We start from the raw sequence: 18847 nt of genomic DNA, 5'->3' as shown, positions 1-18847 counted from the left end.
TGTCACAGTCATATAAGTAGGTCTGAATTCTGGACACTTCCATGCCGAAAGCATAGAAGAAACTATCCAAAAATTGAGTCCTGAAAAATCAACATGGTAGACAAGAAGGGTCTCGTTCTATGCATGTGCAACACACGTGTGTATGATGTGTGTGTATATATATATAGATACCATAGCAAAGATATTCTACTCGTCTCTATCTGCTTGCAAGAATGAGAATGTGTTGTCTTCCATGTTGATTTTTCACGACTCAATTTTCGAACGGTTTGTACTTATGTTTCTGTATATGAGCATTGAAACTTATTTATGCGATCGTCGGTTGTAACTATTGGCTGCCGACTAGTGACACTCGAATGGACAGACTATATATACTACATTCACAATGATTGGTTGTAGCTTTCAGTTCTAATTTACAGATTTTTTGAACACTTTTAAAAAATGATGCAAGTCAATATATCTGTCGGCTAAGTAGACTTCCAATTAAAATAAAAATACTGATATAACAAATTAATTGTTATTATTGATTATTATTTTTACGTAAACTTTATGATATAGATACTTACTGATTATACTGTTTGTAATTACAATAGTGACATTTTTAGAAGATTAATGTTAAATAAAAAATCTTATATTAGTTTCATAAAGAAATATAAAGAAATATATACGCATGTTTTTGTATTGTTTATTCGTATTTCTGTAAATGCAGTGTCAAAAAGTCGCTTGAAATAATTTTAAAGTCAGTTAATCTTATTGGAATGCAGTTATTTCATTAGCTTTTTAATCATTTTATACACGGTATCGTTAATATTTTTAATATTAATATTCATATAAAATATAAATATTTATATGAAATATAATATTAATATTTCAAATCATATTATAAAATTTACAAATCAAATTTATTGTGTTAAAATAATTTATATCTATTAACCATAAGCTAAACGTTGTAATGGGAGAGAGTCAGTGGAATGATTGGAAACCTTTTATTTATGGGGGTTTAGCTTCAATTGTTGCAGAATTAGGTATGTGATGTTATATTACAATAATTTTATTCTAAAAGTTTAATCATCTATGAATAACTTATTTACTCGTCGTTTTTACAAATATATTTCTGGTTAGGTACTTTTCCTTTAGATACAACAAAAACACGTCTTCAAATACAAGGACAAAAATTTGATAAAAAATATGCGCATCTAAAATATTCTGGTATGACAGATGCTTTATTTCAGATATCACAACAAGAAGGTTTTAAAGCTCTATATTCTGGGTAAAAAGAAATTTGATTTATATACATATATATATATATATATATATATATATATATATTATTATTTCAGTATTCCATTTGACTACTAGATAGGATTATTTTATTAGTACTAATTTTTGTATTATATAGGATTAGTTCAGCTATTTTAAGGCAAGCTACTTATGGAACTATAAAATTCGGTACCTATTATTCTTTAAAAAAGGCAGCTATGGATAAGTGGAAAACAGATGATTTAGTTGTTATAAATGTTATATGTGCTGCATTAGCTGGTGCTATCTCAAGTGCTATAGCTAATCCAACTGATGTAGTTAAAGTTCGTATGCAAGTAACTGGAATTAACTCAAATTTAACATTATTTGGTTGTTTTCAAGATTTATATCAACATGAAGGTATTTGCGGTTTATGGAGGGTACGTAAATTAATAAATATGAATTTTAACAATATTTACATAATTTTATATACAAAAATTTGTATGCAGGGTGTAGGACCTACTGCTCAAAGAGCAGCAATTATTGCAGCTGTAGAATTGCCTATATATGATTACAGTAAAAAAAAGTTTATGGTTCTATTGGGAGATAGTATTAGTAATCATTTTGTGTAAGTAAACTGTATCTATATATTTCATTTAATTTTATATTGTTCTTTGATATCATTGTATGAATAGATGTATATTATTGTATTAAAAATAGTTTATTTGAAAACAAGTATAAATTGTGTATTAGTCTTTCTTTTAATATTAATACGTAAATAATAAATAAACCCTTATCCGGGCTATTTCTGGTTATCACAAAATATTTATCACATCATTACCATACTAACAAATGTTCAATAATGTTTTTAAAGCAAACATATTTCATGTGCTCTTTTACAGTATGTGATGTCATGTGAGTATATCTAAACATATCTTGTTTATTTTATGTTACAATTTTTTTAATAATGTTTATGATTTCTAATGTTAGTATTATTTATTATATCTCCTAAATTTTCCTATCCTATGACTTTGGTAATATACACATGATAAATATGTATAACTAACAAACAAAATTTTCTGTATTTTAATTTTGACATTCATGTTTATGTTGTACAGTATAAACATTTTTCTAGGAGTAGCAGATAATGAATTAAATAGTTCAAATAATTTTGACTTAGCAATATTAATAATATAGTGGTTTTATACTTAATTAAAAAGGAAGTAACATTTTTCTAAAAGTGAAAAATTTTATTTCCAGGTTCTTTCACATTGTGGTGCACATGGGCACATTCAGTACGTGGACATTGAGATGACCACAGAGAATCAAAATGGAAGTTATGTTTAATATTTCTTGTTTGTATATAAATTGTTAAAACTGTTATCCAGATGTCTAATCATCTTGAATTGCATAATCAATCGTTTCACTTACCATTTCATGCAAATTTATTTACAGAATTATATACAAGATTGAATACATAGTTTGCTTTTGTTTTCTTTAATTTCTTTGTGTATATTCTTTCTATGTATTGAACATTTTATAGTAAGTTCTAAAATATACCATATAGATCTTTTTTACAAGTTATAATATTGTAGATACCACATTGTATATTTGAATTTCAAGAGCCTGGATAAGGGTTGCTTTAATTTGGTAGAATGAAACAGGGCTTCAAAATTGCTATTGAATATACACATATGTATACTCACATATACATGTAATTATATATTTTAGGTCCAGTTTTATAGCTAGTATGGGAAGTGCAATAGCTTCTACTCCTATAGATGTTGTGCGTGTAAGTATAGTTAGTAAATATTTTATCATCTGTATTTTTTTACTTAAATGAAATTGTTACAGACACGTTTAATGAATCAAAGAAGGATACCTACCGCAAGTGGCATATTACCACCTCATATTTATAATGGTAGCATAGATTGCTTTGTACAGGTATATGGTTTAAAATATTATGTACATATGTTTTGTCTTTTTTAATAATATTATACGGATTTTATTTTTTTTGTAGACTTTTAAAAATGAAGGATTTTTAGCCTTATACAAGGGTTTTGTACCTACTTGGTTTAGAATGGGACCATGGAATATCATATTTTTTATAACATATGAACAGTTGAAACAATTGGATGATTCAAATTTATCATTAAATAATGAATTAGATCACTCAAATAAATAGTAGTAAATAGAAGAAAATAAATAAAACAAACAAGTATGTGTATATGAATATATGAAAAATTAGTGGTTGTAATAATAGGTTACACAATTAACATTTGTATTACATAATTTATTTTTATGAAATGTTTATTTAAACATATGTGAAAGAACTATACAGAAAGTATACCAAAATAAATAGAATTTATTTTCTTTAGCAATATTGAAATTACAATCATTAGAGAAAGTACTCAAAGTAATATGACATCATATGCTATATGAAGAATATAGTCATGAATATTGAACATTCAATTTACATATAATTTAAAACGCACATTATGTTACATTTTGTAGTTTAAGTTGCAAGTTTTTACTTTTTATTTACTTTTTTTAGATTTATAAATACAATTGTAAATTACTTTTATTATTTAATTAATTTTATGTTCTTTGTATTTAGATTTATGTTTTCATAAAAAAATAAGACTGAATGTTAGGGAATAAATTTATGAAATACATCCAAAGAACTTATAAAAACTATGTACTACATATCAGTATATATTAATTTATGTATAAAAATTTGTTGTAGACTCAAGTTTACAAAAAGATTATGTTAAAGAAACAGTATTTTAAATGTATGTATAACGTTTGTATTTGAGACTTTTTATAAACTGTTAGGAACGTGTAACAGTATGACATAAAATATGCTAAAATATAATATGTAACAAATGTTAGACTTTCAACGAATATTACAACAATTTCAAATGAATACGACATGTATGTATTAGATATAGCTTTTCTGCTATATTATATTTACTAAGATGAGAAGTTTTGCTATAAACTGATAGTGAAATTTATAACTAAGGAATATTTCAGTCACATTGCAGATATTACAATATGAATTATACATTTTTACAATCCCATACGATTATCTTTCTGTCTTTTCCACCAGTTAAGACTATATTATTTTCTGTTGATACTGATAATGTATTAATTGGACCTAAAAAATGACTGAATTCTTAATTATCAGTAAAATCATATGTAAATTAAATTTCAAATATCGAATATTCCAATGTAAATATAAGGAATTAATGTATTAATATATAGAATACTGTACCATTATGGCAATGTATTTGTGTAATAAAAACTGCTCCTTGGCGGTTCCAAACATTAATATTACCATTACTGTCTCCTATTAATAAAAAACTTTTGAACCATGTTAGTGTTAGAGGTTCGTATTCTATAGTTGTACGATAAATCTGAGTACTTGTATGAATATCAATTATATTTAGTATTTTATCCTCTGCACATGAAATTATGCTTTTTCCTTCTTGATCAAACACCATTGCATTTATTTTACAATTATGTGCTGTAGAAAAGGAAATAAAATGAATATGCCTTTTAAAATCGAGAAGATAGTTATCATGAAATGTACCTTTTGCAGTAAATTGCAGATGATATGTATCCATATTCCACAAAAAAATTTCTCCATCTTCTGTGCCAGATACCAATAATGTTTCATCTCTATAAATATTTCACCAATCAAGATTTTTTAAACATACTATTTAATATTACTTACAAATCATAAGAAACATAATTTTACCCTGATATATTGATGCAAGTTACTTTAGAATCATGATCTAGTTGTGCAATAAGGCACTCAGCTGGTTTAATTTTTGTCCCAGAAGAATAGCTTTTCCATACTTTTGCTGTACAATCCCATGAACCAGAGATAATAATCTTACGACTATCACTTAATGCTAAACAAGAAACAGCATCTTCATGTCCTTGTAGTATATCTATTATTCTACCAAATTCAATATCGTAAAATATCCTATAAAAAAAAATTAATTAATAAAAGAGTGAAATACATATATGAAATATTTATTTAACATGCTTACAATGAATTGTCCCAGGATCCGGCAACTAATATATTGCGATGAGAAGATGTATAATATGATACACAAGAGGAAAGTGGTAACGATGATAAAGATACATTACGTGTTAATTTTTTATTTTTTATACTATATAACTTAAGCATTCCATCTTGTCCAACTGATATTACTTCATTAATTTCTTCCTTATTCTGTATAATAATGCTACTTACACTTTCTTTATGAGATTGAAACATTATTAATTCATGTAATTCAAAAGTCTTTTCTATAGGATTTTCTTTATTTTCTGAAAGAAATTATTTTTTATTACACATATTTATAATACATTTATATTTCATTAATTTTTAATTTACTTAAATTGAGATTATATATCATATACCTGTTTCACTTGCAACTGATGCTGAAATAGTTTTAATATGCAATTTATCCAGAGTAAGTATAGAACGTTTGGGGTGTGGTAAAGTAAAAATTTGTTTTGGTATTTGACCAAACTCCATAATTTGTATCTCCAAACCATGCCTATCATTAATATCTTTAATAGTGTCTAAGTTAACTGCTCCTTCATAGCATAAATAGAAAAATACTGAAATGCAGTATATTATAAAATAAATGTTATTTGTACATCAACTTTTATAATTAAATAGTTTACCATTATTAGCTTTCTCTGCTTCAATTCCTCTTTGTTTATATCCAAAAATTAAATCAATCCAGTGATGAAGATTTTGAGAAACATAATCACTCTCTAACGCACTTCTTAATACTTGTACAAAATGAGCTGGTCCTAGAATTTGATAACTAATTTGTATTAAATTACAAATAATTATTTCTTATGAATTAAAAAACATACCATCTGCCCATGGTGGTAACTGTACATCTCCTATTTTTGTTCCATCATGTCGATATCCAAAATCAATGCCGTAACTATTTATTAAAAAATCACCACCATTGTTTGTGTCATAAAATTCTGGGATCAGTTCTTTAAAGTCAGACATGTTCACCAAAACATTTTTCCAAACGTCAGCTACACTGTTAGGTGTTTTTGTTGGTAAGAGTGAAACAAAAAATCGATTCTGCAGAGTCGACAAAGTAATTATTTTTACAGTACAATAAGCAATTACCATAAAATTTACCTTGTCTGTGCAACCAAAAATTTTATACACATACATTTATTATCACTACTAGAGTCAACAACATATATATTTCCTTAACGTTCATAAAGTTAATACTCTCAAAGAATCGTAGCAACATATATTTAAAAAAAAAAACACATACCTATTGAACATTCTATCTGGATGATCAAATCTTCCATTTTGTAAACAAAGCATGTACTGAGGATATTTTCGTACTAAATAAAATAATACAAATCCCGGGGCACTGTAATGAGAACCATACAAAAATTTTGGTTCTGACATTTCCAAATATCGTTCCTAAAACATAATAACATCATTATCTCACTCCTGACATATATATTTTGCATATCAAACAAGAAATACACCTTTAATCTTTCTAACCGATTTGGCTCAAGAGCTCCAATAGGCTTTGAAAGATCTCTATAAATACTCGGATCATTTAAATCCAATGTAGCAGATGTGTAATCTTGTAATACCCAAGGCATAACTGGATACTGAGTTAAATCATGAAAAGTTCTATCTGCCAAACTGAAAAATAATATTTAACTTAAACTGTACAATTAAATATTTCAATTATTTATTAATATAAAAGTTACCTATTAATGTACAAGAGATAATCATAATTTGACAAAGAACCATTTTGCCACCTCATAGTCATTTGATCCTGAGGTACTCTTTCTAAAGAAACTGTAGGTTGGTTTAATAAATTTGTGTATAATTCATCCCTCTCATTTTGAGTTTTTAATGATATAAATAGATGTTCAACTTTATTTTCAGGCTGTCGTAACCACTTTATTTCAAGCCCCTATGTTTAAAACAATTTTAAAATATTTATATCAAACTACAATGATTAGACATTGATGTACAAAGCTATACTTACAATTTGGCTTAGAAGGAATCGTCGTTTATTAATATTAATAATATCATTCAGTTGTATTTTTAAAACTGGATGCTAAAATCATAAAATTATTCTTTTAATTACTTGCCTAAATTATTTATCATTGACATTATAAAATACATACTTGGTCTAAATTATTATAAGGTTGAAAATAAATTCTTGAAGTTGTTAAAAGTATTCTTCCTGGATTTATAACAAGAGGCAATACTTTATTTGCTTGAGTTTCTAACACTACCTGCTCATATAAGTCTCCTAACCATGATGTATCAAATGATACTCTAGATTGTCGAGAGTGTACAATTGCCATAATCTACATAAGAATAATAATTTAGTAACATTATTTTAAAGATTTTAGTATACTAATATACATAATGATTTTAAAATATACCATTGCATTTTGTTCAGCTGTTGGCAAAGTAGCTGCTCTAAATAACTGTAGGATTTGTGGAAGACAATCATCTATTTTTGCATAATTAAAGTAAAAATGAAAGGTAGTATTTTGGTGTATGAATTTATATGGTGCAAGTATATTTTTCTCCAACATTTTCACATACTGTTTGCATTGAACCAATAATATATTGCTACATCTTGTAAATAAAATAAAGATTGTTAATGCAAGTAAACTATTATAGTGGTATATTAAAAGTTAAAAACACAAACTTTGCTAGATCACCGTTGGATTGACATTGATCAATAGCTATAGTTTCTTTGAGTTGAATTTTAATTAAAGGCTGATTAATATCTTTATTTACAAATACTAAGGATTTTGAACAGAACTTTAATCTTCCATCTCTCCATGTTTGTTCTTCTGAAGTAGAATTATCAACAAGTTTCATTTGAACACTATAATCTTCAAAAAATATTTCTCCTGAATCCAAAAGGAGCATTGTAAACCTGATAGATTCATTTACAGTACATAACATTATTAAATAACTTAAAAAGATATTTGTTAAATAATAATTACACTATTGCGTATAATTTTAAATTGATAAACGTAGAAATTAGTAATATTTTCATAAATAAGCACAGACAATTAGAAAGAAAGATTAAATTACCTTTCTTTTTCCATTGTTGCAAAAGAAAATGCAAATTATAATAAGGATATATAATAAATGATACGCATAATTTGATTAAATACTTTTTATGCACAAAATTTACGTGATCATTTCCCAGTAAATAAAATATGAACTTTATTTTAGGTTAATGACAGTATGAATCATCACATACATATATAACATCTATGTACCGTCTGCTCAAACAACTATTCACCGAAACAGCAAGGCTTGTTCTGTTTCATGCATTCTTGCAATATAAGCTTAAATCTATAAAAATTAAAAATTAGAAGAGACAAATAGTTTCAGTTATCTATTCAAAAACTATAAACTACAATAATATTTTTTTTTTCATGGTGCTCTTTTAAGTGGTATGAGTCACTTAAAGATATTGTATTAAATTAAAATATGAAAATCGTGTGATTATCATTGAGCACCACTGGTTTTTAAAGAGAAACGAGAAGAGTCGAATATATTCCGGTTTCTTCTTCTCATTCCTCAAATCACGCATATCATCAATACGACAAGCCGGTGATCTTTAACTCAGTTATTTTTCAATTTGTTCGAACATTTTCTTTTTTTTATGGTGATTACATTTTCTTTGTAATGGAGGAATTGATGAAACATTTATCTAATATTAGAATACCACAGAAAAATGATAAAATATATAAGGATGAGTGTGTTTATTCTTTTGATACTCCAGTAAGATGTCACGACGATCTTATAATTAGAGAAAATAATACAATGATAATATAATTATTTTCGTTGTTTTTTCTTTTAAGGATACTTGTAGTGGTTTGTATGTTAATCTTACCACGTTCTTGGGATTAGGCACGGATTATGTACAAAATTATTATCAATTAACAAAAAATCCTGTATTTCTACATATTAAAAGAAGAAGAAAAGAGGTGAGTACTTTACTATATCTAAAAAATAAAATCTTAAAAAATATTAGTACAAAATACGAATTGCTTATATATAACACGAAATATGTGTTAATATTTATAGATTCCTTCTAAACATCAAGGAGATGGCCCTGAAAAGAAAATTACTAGATTAGCAATAGGAACAACAGATGGATTTACACCAGATCAACAAAAATATACGTACCACGAATCTTATGAAATTGTTATTCTACCAAATTTTATTACAGTACCATATCCAACAGACAATTTACCACAAGAAGTAAGTTTTACATAAAAAAAAAAGAATAAAAAGTAGGAACAATAAAAAATTACATGAAAAATTTGATGTATATAGGTAGAAGTTGCAATTAAATCTATATTAGAAGCAGAATCCGCAACAAAAATAGCAGAAGTAGAGGCATTGGCTGGAACTTGGGATGGAGAAATAAAGACAGTTTCAAAGTAAGAACAAAAGTTCAAGTATGTACTAATTTAAAAAATATTCTTTTTATCATTATTTGAAATAATTATCAAATTCTTAGACATGCAGCAAATCTTAAACAATTAGATAATGGAAAAAAGATACCACCTAGTGGATGGAAGTGTGAAAAATGTGATTTAACTCAAAATCTCTGGCTTAATCTAACTGATGGTAGTATTCTCTGTGGACGTAAATTTTATGATGGAACAGGAGGAAATGATCATGCAGTAGAACATTATAGAGTAACGGGTTATTCATTAGCAGTGAAATTAGGAACTATAACCAAAGAAGGAAAAGCAGATGTGTTTTCATATGATGAAGATGATATGGTAGAAGATCCAAATTTAGTAGCACATTTAGCTCATTGGGGTATTAATATTGCTCAAATGGAAAAAACTGATAAATCTATGATAGAGCTTGAATTAGATCTCAATCAAAGATTTGGTGAATGGGTTGCACTTCAAGAAGCAGCAAGTAAATTAACGCCTTTGTATGGACCTGGGTATACTGGACTTGCTAACTTAGGAAACTCTTGTTACTTAAACAGTGTGATGCAGATGTTATTCGTGATCCCGGATTTTATCAAAAGGTTTGCAACTTGATTTTAAATAAACAAATAGCACTGTGTAAAACTTTTTATGTTGTATAGGAGAAAAATTTAATCAGTACTATAACAATCATTTAATTAATGTTTTTATGTATTTATTTAATGCTTTAACGAAACATTAGATCCTTCTTTATGATAGAATCAGTGTTTAATAATTGGAATTTGAATTTCAGATTTGTAGATAATGCACCACAGATATTTCAGCAGAATTATACTGATCCAGCAAATGATTTTAATGTTCAAATGTAAGTTAAGAAAAAATGAAAGTATGGAATACAAATTTACTTACCAATTTTAAGATACAAGAAATTAATATTATAGGACTAAGCTTGGAATTGGTTTACTTTCTGGTAAATACTCAGTTCCTCCAGATACGAACAGTGAACACGAATCGCGTCAAGGTATTCCACCACGGATGTTTAAAACTTTAGTCAGCCGTGGACATCCTGGATTTTCTTCAAATCGACAGCAAGATGCGCAAGAATTCTTTCTTCATATCATAAATATCATAGATGTAATGTCACATTTTATATTTTTAATAGATATATAAAAATAATCTACTTCAGTTTTCATATGAAGTTACAATACTAATATCAGGAAATTGATCGCACAGCGTCACAGTCGTCATCAAACGAATCCTACTGATTGTTTTAAATTCCAAGTTGAAGAAAGGTATCAGTGCAGTCGGTCTAACAAAGTAAAGTACACTTATCGTACTGAATACTTACTACCACTTCCAATACCTGTAGAAACTGCCATAAATAAGGTAAATGATTTATATAACTTATATATCTCAATTAAAAAATATACATTTACTTAACATATATTGCATATAGGATGAAGTCGCAGCTTATGAAACATTGAAGAGCGAAACTGAAGCAAAAGGACAAAAATTGGATGCAAATGCGCTTGTCAGACCACGTATAAAACTATCATCTTGTTTGCAAACATTTATTCGGTCAGAAACAGTGGAGCAATTTTATAGTTCAGCTCTAAATGAAAAGACAACAGCGCAGAAGTAAGTTATGATGCATATAGTGTTTTACTGCACTTAATTAATAAGCGTACTCTTTTATAGAACGACTAGACTCTCTACTTTCCCGGATTATCTATTAATTCATTTAAAAAAGTTCACGATGAAAGAAGATTGGACACCAGCGAAGTTAGATGTAGCAGTGGAAATGCCAGACATACTAAACTTAAGTTCTCTTCGAGGTTTTGGTTTGCAACCCACAGAAGAATTATTACCGGAAACAGTTGGTACCGAACCTCCGCCACTTGTTTATGATTCCGTGATATTGAATCAGTTGACAGATATGGGATTTCCACCAGAAGCCTGTGAAAGAGCTCTCTATTTTACGGAGAATCGTGGTTTAGAAGCAGCCACAAACTGGTTAATGGAACATATCGCGGATTCGGATTTTGCGGATCCGTTTGTACCACCCGGAATTGATGTTAAACCAGGTAACTAATCCTTTTTTTTTCAAATTTCCCTATAAATGAATTTAATAACATTCATATTTATTTTTGTTTATTCAATCTTAGAAAAAGACAAATTTATGGCAAATGAAAATGCTGTGGCTATGCTAATGGGAATGAGTTTCACAAGAGAACAAGCAACAAAAGCGCTTAAAGCGACTGATAACAATTTAGAACGCGCAGCAGATTGGATTTTTAGTCATCAAAATGAATTGGATGCTTTAGAAGTTGAAGACAAACCAACACATTCCAAAGAAGTATTTAAAGACGGAAGTGACCGTATGTTCGCTTTTCAGTATTTAATAATGCAAAGAATTACTCATATCGAGATAATTATTATATTTTCATATTTTAGAATATAAATTAGTAGGATTTATATCACATATGGGTACATCGACAATGGTAGGACATTACGTGTGTCATCTTCTGAAAGATAATCGATGGGTAATATACAATGATGACAAAGTATGTGTTGCAAGTATAAAATAAATTGTAATATAGTAAATGCACTCATTTAAATCGTTTATTGCAGGTTGCATTATCTGAAAATCCACCAAAAGAATTAGGATATATATATCTATATCAACGCATTGACTAGATTACATTATTATTTTGTATAAAAAATGTATTCTATTACACATCAACAATAAAAAATGTAATAAATAAAAAAATTCGTATCTTTTAACTTATGGAAAAACATTTCAATTTAGAAACATTTTTTGTCGTACGTAAATGATTTATTGTTTCTGCTTATGGTTACTTATATAATTTTATACATAAAAAAAAATATGTAAAAATGTAAATTTATTTTTTAACAATGGCACCATTTTATGATGTGCTATATCATATTACATCTTTTATCTCAACTCGTACAGCATTATTAAAACATAACATTAATATAATTAGAAAATTTTCAATACAATAATTATGTGACAAATTTTTCATTGATATTTATCTTTTTATTATGCTATCTATTATTTATGCTTAATAGTGTTAAAATTTTGATTAATCTATATATCAGTTTTAACATACATATAAATTGTGTTTTTTATAAATCTTATTAAATTTTCACATAATATATAAATATTCAACGATGGTGTAAAAATATATTTTCAAAAATATTTTAAGTAAAATGCCACATTGGTAAATATGTATTAAGACTACTGTACCAAAGAATGATACTTTTTAAAGCAATACTGTGTTAATTCTCTTAAGACCTATGTATCATTCCAATTTAGAAATTTACAACTTATTCACATAAGTAATGCATTTAATTCTTACAATTTGAAATGCATTACTTTTAATGGATTTAATTTTGTATATATTTACATAAAGAAGTTTTGTTAAACAATATAATAAAGTCTTTCCATTACTTATTTGATACAGTAAAATACTCGTAAAATACTCGCGTATTTGCACTAAAAATGCTTTATATTACTAAATTACTGTATTGTCACTTGTTTTTAACTTACGACCCTATTAATATTCCTAATATTATTTGTACATTAATAGATGTATGAATATATAAAAAGATATTTTCAAAAAATATTTTTGTAGTAACATTATTAGTATATATAATAATTTAACCTTAATATTTATGATAAAATATTAGAAAGGCAGTTGAAAGGATTATTTTAGTTAGCGGTTCTGAACCTTGTATTAGCACTTCCATCAATTATACCGATTGACGGCGGAATGACGTATATGATATTTTCACCATCTTTTTTGAACGTTGGTTCATGAACTTCAGGATGTACTTCTACTCGTAATACTTTACTCTTATTTCCCAGCATACATTTAAATTTTACATCCACTGTAATTTGTAGATCAGCAGAACGTAATCTAGCATAAAATATAATATTTTAATATATATTCAAGCAGCAAAGCTTTGCATATAAAATTTTAAACAATAAATATGTACTCACTGATTATATTTATTACTTAAAATACCAACAAGTTCTCCAACTCTATCATCTTTAGCAATGATTGACATAATAAAATCATTTCCTCGATTTGAATGAATTGTTATAAGCTGATCTTTTCCAGGTGATACACTTAAACCTGTTATTTCCGTTATTGGCATGCCTTTTTTCATATTTTTAAATTTAGAACTTTCAAGCTTGTATATTGCATGTTCAGTAACTACTAGTACACGATCCTTTGGTTTATTAAATCTATAATTATAATTTACTTATAACAGAATTGATAAAATTCAGCATGTAATGTAACAACACTCAATACAAACCTGTTGGTTTTTCTAATAAATGCACTAAATAAAACTGCTTTAAAATGATCGGTATTGCGAAGATTATTTATTGAAGAATTAAAAATATCACTTTGAGGATTTTCATCTGGTTTGGAAAGATAATTCCCCTCCCAACGTCTATCTTGTCCCCAATGAAGTCGCTTTGAACGCAAAACTACGCCCGCAGCCATCTAAGATTGTGTTAATGTCAAAAATTGGAATTAAGAATTAGTTATCTTGAGTGACGATATATATACCTTCAATCGTAGTTGAGGCCAGTCGTCTCTAGGGATAAGTCTGAGAATCATCCATGCCCACCATCTTTCATACATCATTTTTAAAGCAAATATTATGTGTCTCACAGCAAAATTTTCACAGGGCCAAGTTAAATGTTTGCCGTAATCCCGCATTGTTTTTGCATTTTGAAACATTTTTTCTAATTCTTTGATATAGGTGTACATTTTATACTTTTGATAATGTTTCATTATAATAAGGGCAGCTTTCATCTTTTTATACTTTTGACGACATAAATATCCTCTCCATTGCTTTTGTAATAATATTACAATACCCGGGATCAAATCGCTACGTGCCTAAAAATAAATATGTTTTAAAGGATTTGTTTCAATATTTGCGTAATTTTAAATAGACAAAATTAAATAACGCTGACCTTTTCTAATGCAAAAAGTGTTTGTGGTGAACGAATAAATATTTTAGTATGTCCATATTTTACATCATTACTAAAACCTTTTTCATCCATTAAAGTACGTACACCATCTTTGTCACTACCACCTCTAAAATTTGGCCAAGTGTATTGAGATATCATCTTATACCTGATAAAAATAATTTCATTGGTAATATAATTTAAAAAATTTCGTTATGTAATAATCACATTACTTTTCTGCATATATATATATAGACAGATACCGTTTTAAAAATGTGTCATATCGTTGACGATACACAAAACCTGCTCTTCTAACTAATACATTTTCGAGAAGACCTAAATATCGTGCTTGATGATTTACTCTTTCTTCATCAAATACAACTGGTGATTTAACTTCATTAGGTTTTATACACCTCACATAGAATGGTTCTTTGCTTGTTAGGTTCTTAACCAGAGCTATCATGGAATTACGAAAAAGAGTTCCAGCTGTTAAAGGCCTTTTTGTTGTCTAAAATGAAATAGTATAACAATAAAAATAATGTAATACGCAATTATGTAGTAAATGTATTTACATACTTTTAGAATGTTTTGTGCACCTTCAGGCCACATTTTGCTAACTATTGGATTACTGCTTTTATAAAGTAAACGTTTAAAATCCTGAAATAACGTATCTTTATTTTTATCTAAAAAGCCATTAATATTATATATTACATCTCCAGCATAGTGCTTAATCTTAAATTGAATTTTATGTTGAAGTTCTTTATCCATTGGCTTCAATTGTCGAGAAGCATAATGTTTATGATCAAGTAATTTTTGATCCATAGCTTCTAGAAGCATCTAGAAATATTATACAGAATAATCATAACTTTTGCAAGCATAGTATATAATAAATAATGAATATCAATATAATAAATTAAGAAAACTAACTTCATCTGTAACTTTGCCGACATTAAGGCAAGCTTCATCCATAATTGCTATCATTCCTTTATGAGGTTGCTCTACTAAATCACAAATTATTTGATTATTGAAATAATCAATATTTTGCCATGCTATACCTTCCCTTTTATATTCTTCTTGTTCTTGTTTTAATACCAATTCTAAAATATTAAATGTAATTAATAATAATACATCTAATAATATTAAATGTCTATTCAATTTTTTCAATATAATAAGTTTATGTAAAATTTTCTTACCAATGAACAATTGTTGCAACTTTTCATTACAGTAATTAATACAGAATTGTTCAAAACTATTTATATCAAAAATTTCAAAACCATATATGTCAAGTACTCCAATTACTGTTCTATATCTTTTATAAGCTTCTGTATCATTTACATTAATTGCACTATTAACACGAGATACAATTTCAGTAAATAACCTTTCATATACAGCCTAAAATATAATTTAGTTTTTATTATTTAATAAAAATTTAAGTACTATTTACTTATTTTTTAAACATGGGAAACATAAAAGCAAATATTACCTTAGCAAAGGCATCTCTACCATATTCTGCCTCTGTTGAAGTATGAGTTTTTTGCATAACTTCTCCACCTGCTGCAATAACTCTTTGTGTAAGAGCTGTACTTAATTCCTGTACACTAATAGAAAATAAATTTGCTGTATCGTTTAAAGCAGTTCTATTTTCAATGAAAAGTTTGTCGTCAATAAGTTTAAAAGTAATGTTGCCCTGAAAAAACAAATTTCATATTAGAAATGAAATAGTAACTTTCTAATTTTCTTCATTATTTTAGTTACAACAAACCAAATGTAATATGCCAGCAATGATATTCCAGATTGTCTGCACTTCATTTTGAGTGAATCCAAGAGTACACATAGCTGAAGTAACTGTTTTATAGTCACTTTTATCAGTTGCATTGGTTTTATTACAATTTCCAGCACAAACATAGAAATAAGCAGCTGGATCTCGTACTAGGCGTAATTTATTTAACTCTGTTTCACTGGAACCATTTAATAACTGCAAATTTTAAGTAAACTGTTTTGCAAATACAATACTTTATGTGCAGTGAAGAAAAATAATATACAATGAAATTATTGTTAATACCTGATAGAAACAATGAAAATTCCGTTCACCATTTTGCTGATATACAACTCTTGACTTTTCCAATAAATAGTTAGTAACATGACCACCAATTGGATCACCTTTGAAATTAAAATCTATATCCATGTATTTTCCAAATCGAGAGGAATTATCATTTCTATTTGTTTTTGCATTTCCAAAAGCTTCCAGTAGTGAATTAGATTGTATAAGAATATTTTTTACTCTGACAGACGAGAAAATATAATATTAGATGCTATAGATACAAAATTCTAAAGACAAATGAAATGACTTCAGAAGATTTGACAATAAGATACTATTCTTGAATGATCTATACACCTTTCTATTTCTTGTTGACCACTTAAATTGGTAACTGCAGCAATATATTTCATAATAATTTTACTTGCTTCTGTTTTACCAGAACCAGATTCCCCACTAATTACAATACAAGTATCACGACGTTGTTGCTTCATTTCTCTGTGCACTGCATCAGCAATTGCAAAAATATGTGGTGGATTTTCAAATAATTCTCTATCTAAAATATAATTTTTAAAATTGTTCTTATATATTATCTGATAATTTTTAATTATTTTTTTTAGTCAACATGTCTTTATGACGTTACTATGTGAAATATGATCCTTTACCTTTATATTTATTAATATAATCATTGTCATATATATTTACACTTCTGTATGGATTTATGCTGATACATACTTCTCCAATGTACGTATAAATTTTTCCACCATTGTATCTAAAATAAAATTAAATATAAGTATAATAAATAAATATAATTCAACAGAACTTTGATATGTATATGTGCTAATATATAAACTTGTTTTTATTTTTGAAAGATAAATTTTATCGTTTTATCAATTATTTTTTTATCATTATATCCAACTAATGTTTTAGTTTGTTTATTAAGTGTTATAATATAATCATATATTAAGGTTAAAAATTAAATACGTTTACTACGTATTCTACGTAGGAAACGTTATACGTATATTACGTATAAAACAATTTACAATACAAACGTATACAATTCATTATACTAAGTTGCGTTATCTATCTTCGTTATCAATCGCGCGCTTGAAACTATACATTTTTTCAAATGATCTTTACTTTAAAAAATATATGTATTTATTTATAAACAGAATAAGTATCTCATTTTTAAATGAAATGTTATTAAATATGTGTTTCATACATAGAATAAAAGAAATTGTAAACATTTTTATTATCAAGAACAGTTAGTTAAGTATCATGTAAAGTTTAAGATACCAAAGAACTGAAGACGATGACTCATAGAATACGGAACAAGATAAGACTTAAATATTACTTACTATAAAACTAAATATTTTAAACATATACTAATAGCTTTATATATAAAAATGTAAACACATTAAAATACGTATTATAATTAACGATTTTATATAAATATAAAAACGGAAAGAAATGCATAAATTCATAGTTATGGAAATAAAATCCATGTTCAGGAGCATATTATTATTTGAGGGTGCTCTCGATATAAAATTTTCATGTATTCTATTATATCATGGGTATTATATATAGGTCAAGTTCAAATCCAAATAACGAAACCGAATTGCAACCACCTGCTATACGGTTAGCCACGCCCTCTTGGTGGATTATCTACGAAATACTAACACTATCGAAACATAAACAGGACACCTGTCACGTTTTTTAAAGGAAAAGTAACTTGTATTCCTCCATTTCCCGCCAATTTCCTGATTTACCGCCTTATTCATCACTAGTCAAAACATGATCTTACCTAACTCGTAAATTTTCCACAATTTTTTCCAATGTGATTTCATCCAAAAGGACCAAATCTCCAATACCAATTTCCTCTTGCGTTGCCATTTTTTTAATAATAAATATATATGCGTAATTTACGGTTCCATATACGTCTAAATACAAATAACTTGTTCCTTGTGGAGTCCAGCTCCTTCAAACACACCGTCTTCGCCGCTAAGCGAATGACGACTGCGGTTAACTGAAACCTCTAACCTACCTTTCACCCCTCCATAATCATA

At 27.3% G+C, this 18847-nt stretch overlaps 4 protein-coding genes across 6 annotated transcripts; 2 read left to right on the top strand and 2 right to left on the bottom strand.

Moving 5' to 3' along the window:
- The first annotated feature begins 245 nt into the window (after positions 1 to 245).
- On the top strand, positions 246 to 4567 carry LOC100645712 (mitochondrial uncoupling protein Bmcp). 2 transcript variants are annotated; one of them, XM_048405792.1, is made up of 8 exons: positions 246 to 264; positions 938 to 1022; positions 1120 to 1267; positions 1397 to 1676; positions 1746 to 1864; positions 2968 to 3028; positions 3091 to 3180; positions 3257 to 4567. In XM_048405792.1, the coding sequence occupies exons 2-8, from the start codon at positions 950 to 952 to the stop codon at positions 3419 to 3421; spliced, it is 936 nt and encodes a 311-aa protein (XP_048261749.1). In that variant the 5' UTR covers positions 246 to 264; positions 938 to 949; the 3' UTR covers positions 3422 to 4567. The 2 variants fall into 2 exon arrangements, with proteins under 2 accessions (XP_048261749.1, XP_048261748.1); XM_048405791.1 differs by lacking the exon at positions 246 to 264 and adding an exon at positions 581 to 795.
- Positions 4233 to 8670, bottom strand: LOC100645592 (protein FAN). Of its 2 annotated transcripts, none has more exons than XM_012308794.3 (16): positions 8372 to 8670; positions 7977 to 8210; positions 7705 to 7903; positions 7441 to 7626; positions 7299 to 7370; positions 7015 to 7223; positions 6784 to 6946; positions 6561 to 6715; positions 6136 to 6314; positions 5938 to 6069; positions 5668 to 5871; positions 5295 to 5574; positions 4997 to 5227; positions 4829 to 4917; positions 4511 to 4762; positions 4233 to 4393 (listed from the first exon to the last, which is right to left on the bottom strand). In XM_012308794.3, exons 1-16 carry the CDS (start codon positions 8383 to 8385, stop codon positions 4296 to 4298), a joined length of 2697 nt encoding a protein of 898 aa, XP_012164184.2. In that variant the 5' UTR covers positions 8386 to 8670; the 3' UTR covers positions 4233 to 4295. The 2 variants fall into 2 exon arrangements, with proteins under 2 accessions (XP_012164184.2, XP_048261732.1); XM_048405775.1 differs by having other exon boundaries at positions 7977 to 8184.
- A 136-nt stretch (positions 8671 to 8806) lies between these two features.
- On the top strand, positions 8807 to 12511 carry LOC100645945 (ubiquitin carboxyl-terminal hydrolase 5). The gene is made up of 13 exons (XM_003395638.4): positions 8807 to 9070; positions 9151 to 9276; positions 9377 to 9553; positions 9629 to 9735; positions 9816 to 10343; positions 10535 to 10606; positions 10683 to 10875; positions 10975 to 11127; positions 11198 to 11379; positions 11440 to 11825; positions 11907 to 12119; positions 12196 to 12305; positions 12373 to 12511. The coding sequence occupies exons 1-13, from the start codon at positions 8975 to 8977 to the stop codon at positions 12436 to 12438; spliced, it is 2409 nt and encodes an 802-aa protein (XP_003395686.1). The 5' UTR covers positions 8807 to 8974; the 3' UTR covers positions 12439 to 12511.
- Positions 12512 to 12555: 44 nt separating this feature from the next.
- On the bottom strand, positions 12556 to 18811 carry LOC100645830 (unconventional myosin ID). Its single transcript, XM_003395637.4, has 15 exons — positions 18586 to 18811; positions 17447 to 17553; positions 17142 to 17337; positions 16809 to 17028; positions 16509 to 16721; positions 16230 to 16433; positions 15940 to 16138; positions 15674 to 15843; positions 15323 to 15583; positions 15010 to 15254; positions 14753 to 14915; positions 14343 to 14675; positions 14086 to 14276; positions 13766 to 14014; positions 12556 to 13682 (listed from the first exon to the last, which is right to left on the bottom strand). Exons 1-15 carry the CDS (start codon positions 18672 to 18674, stop codon positions 13475 to 13477), a joined length of 3048 nt encoding a protein of 1015 aa, XP_003395685.1. The 5' UTR covers positions 18675 to 18811; the 3' UTR covers positions 12556 to 13474.
- Between the last annotated feature and the right edge of the window lie 36 nt (positions 18812 to 18847).

Source organism: Bombus terrestris, chromosome 5 (assembly GCF_910591885.1).
Source record: "Bombus terrestris chromosome 5, iyBomTerr1.2, whole genome shotgun sequence".
NCBI lineage: Eukaryota > Metazoa > Arthropoda > Insecta > Hymenoptera > Apidae > Bombus > Bombus terrestris.
The sequence above is the reverse complement of the archived record's forward strand: the minus strand, read 5'-3'. Positions and strand labels throughout refer to the sequence as shown.

Bases quoted from the DNA above. Each gene is read 5' to 3' on its own strand.
- LOC100645712 (XM_048405792.1), top strand. From the start codon at position 950: ATGGGAGAGAGTCAGTGGAATGATTGGAAACCTTTTATTTATGGGGGT. The intron at 1,677-1,745 runs GTACGTAAATTA...ATTTGTATGCAG, and splicing joins GTATTTGCGGTTTATGGAGG to GGTGTAGGACCTACTGCTCA. The intron at 3,181-3,256 runs GTATATGGTTTA...TTTTTTTTGTAG, and splicing joins GCATAGATTGCTTTGTACAG to ACTTTTAAAAATGAAGGATT.
- LOC100645592 (XM_012308794.3), bottom strand. The intron at 7,371-7,440 runs GTATGTATTTTA...TTATGATTTTAG, and splicing joins CTTATAATAATTTAGACCAA to CATCCAGTTTTAAAAATACA. The intron at 5,575-5,667 runs GTATATGATATA...AATTTCTTTCAG, and splicing joins ATCAGTTGCAAGTGAAACAG to AAAATAAAGAAAATCCTATA.
- LOC100645945 (XM_003395638.4), top strand. From the start codon at position 8,975: ATGGAGGAATTGATGAAACATTTATCTAATATTAGAATACCACAGAAA. The intron at 9,071-9,150 runs GTAAGATGTCAC...TTTTCTTTTAAG, and splicing joins TTTATTCTTTTGATACTCCA to GATACTTGTAGTGGTTTGTA. The intron at 11,380-11,439 runs GTAAGTTATGAT...ACTCTTTTATAG, and splicing joins GAAAAGACAACAGCGCAGAA to AACGACTAGACTCTCTACTT.
- LOC100645830 (XM_003395637.4), bottom strand. From the start codon at position 18,674: ATGGCAACGCAAGAGGAAATTGGTATTGGAGATTTGGTCCTTTTGGAT. The intron at 15,584-15,673 runs GTTAGTTTTCTT...TAATATTTCTAG, and splicing joins TCGGCAAAGTTACAGATGAA to ATGCTTCTAGAAGCTATGGA. The intron at 14,676-14,752 runs GTCAGCGTTATT...ATTTATTTTTAG, and splicing joins CACTTTTTGCATTAGAAAAG to GCACGTAGCGATTTGATCCC.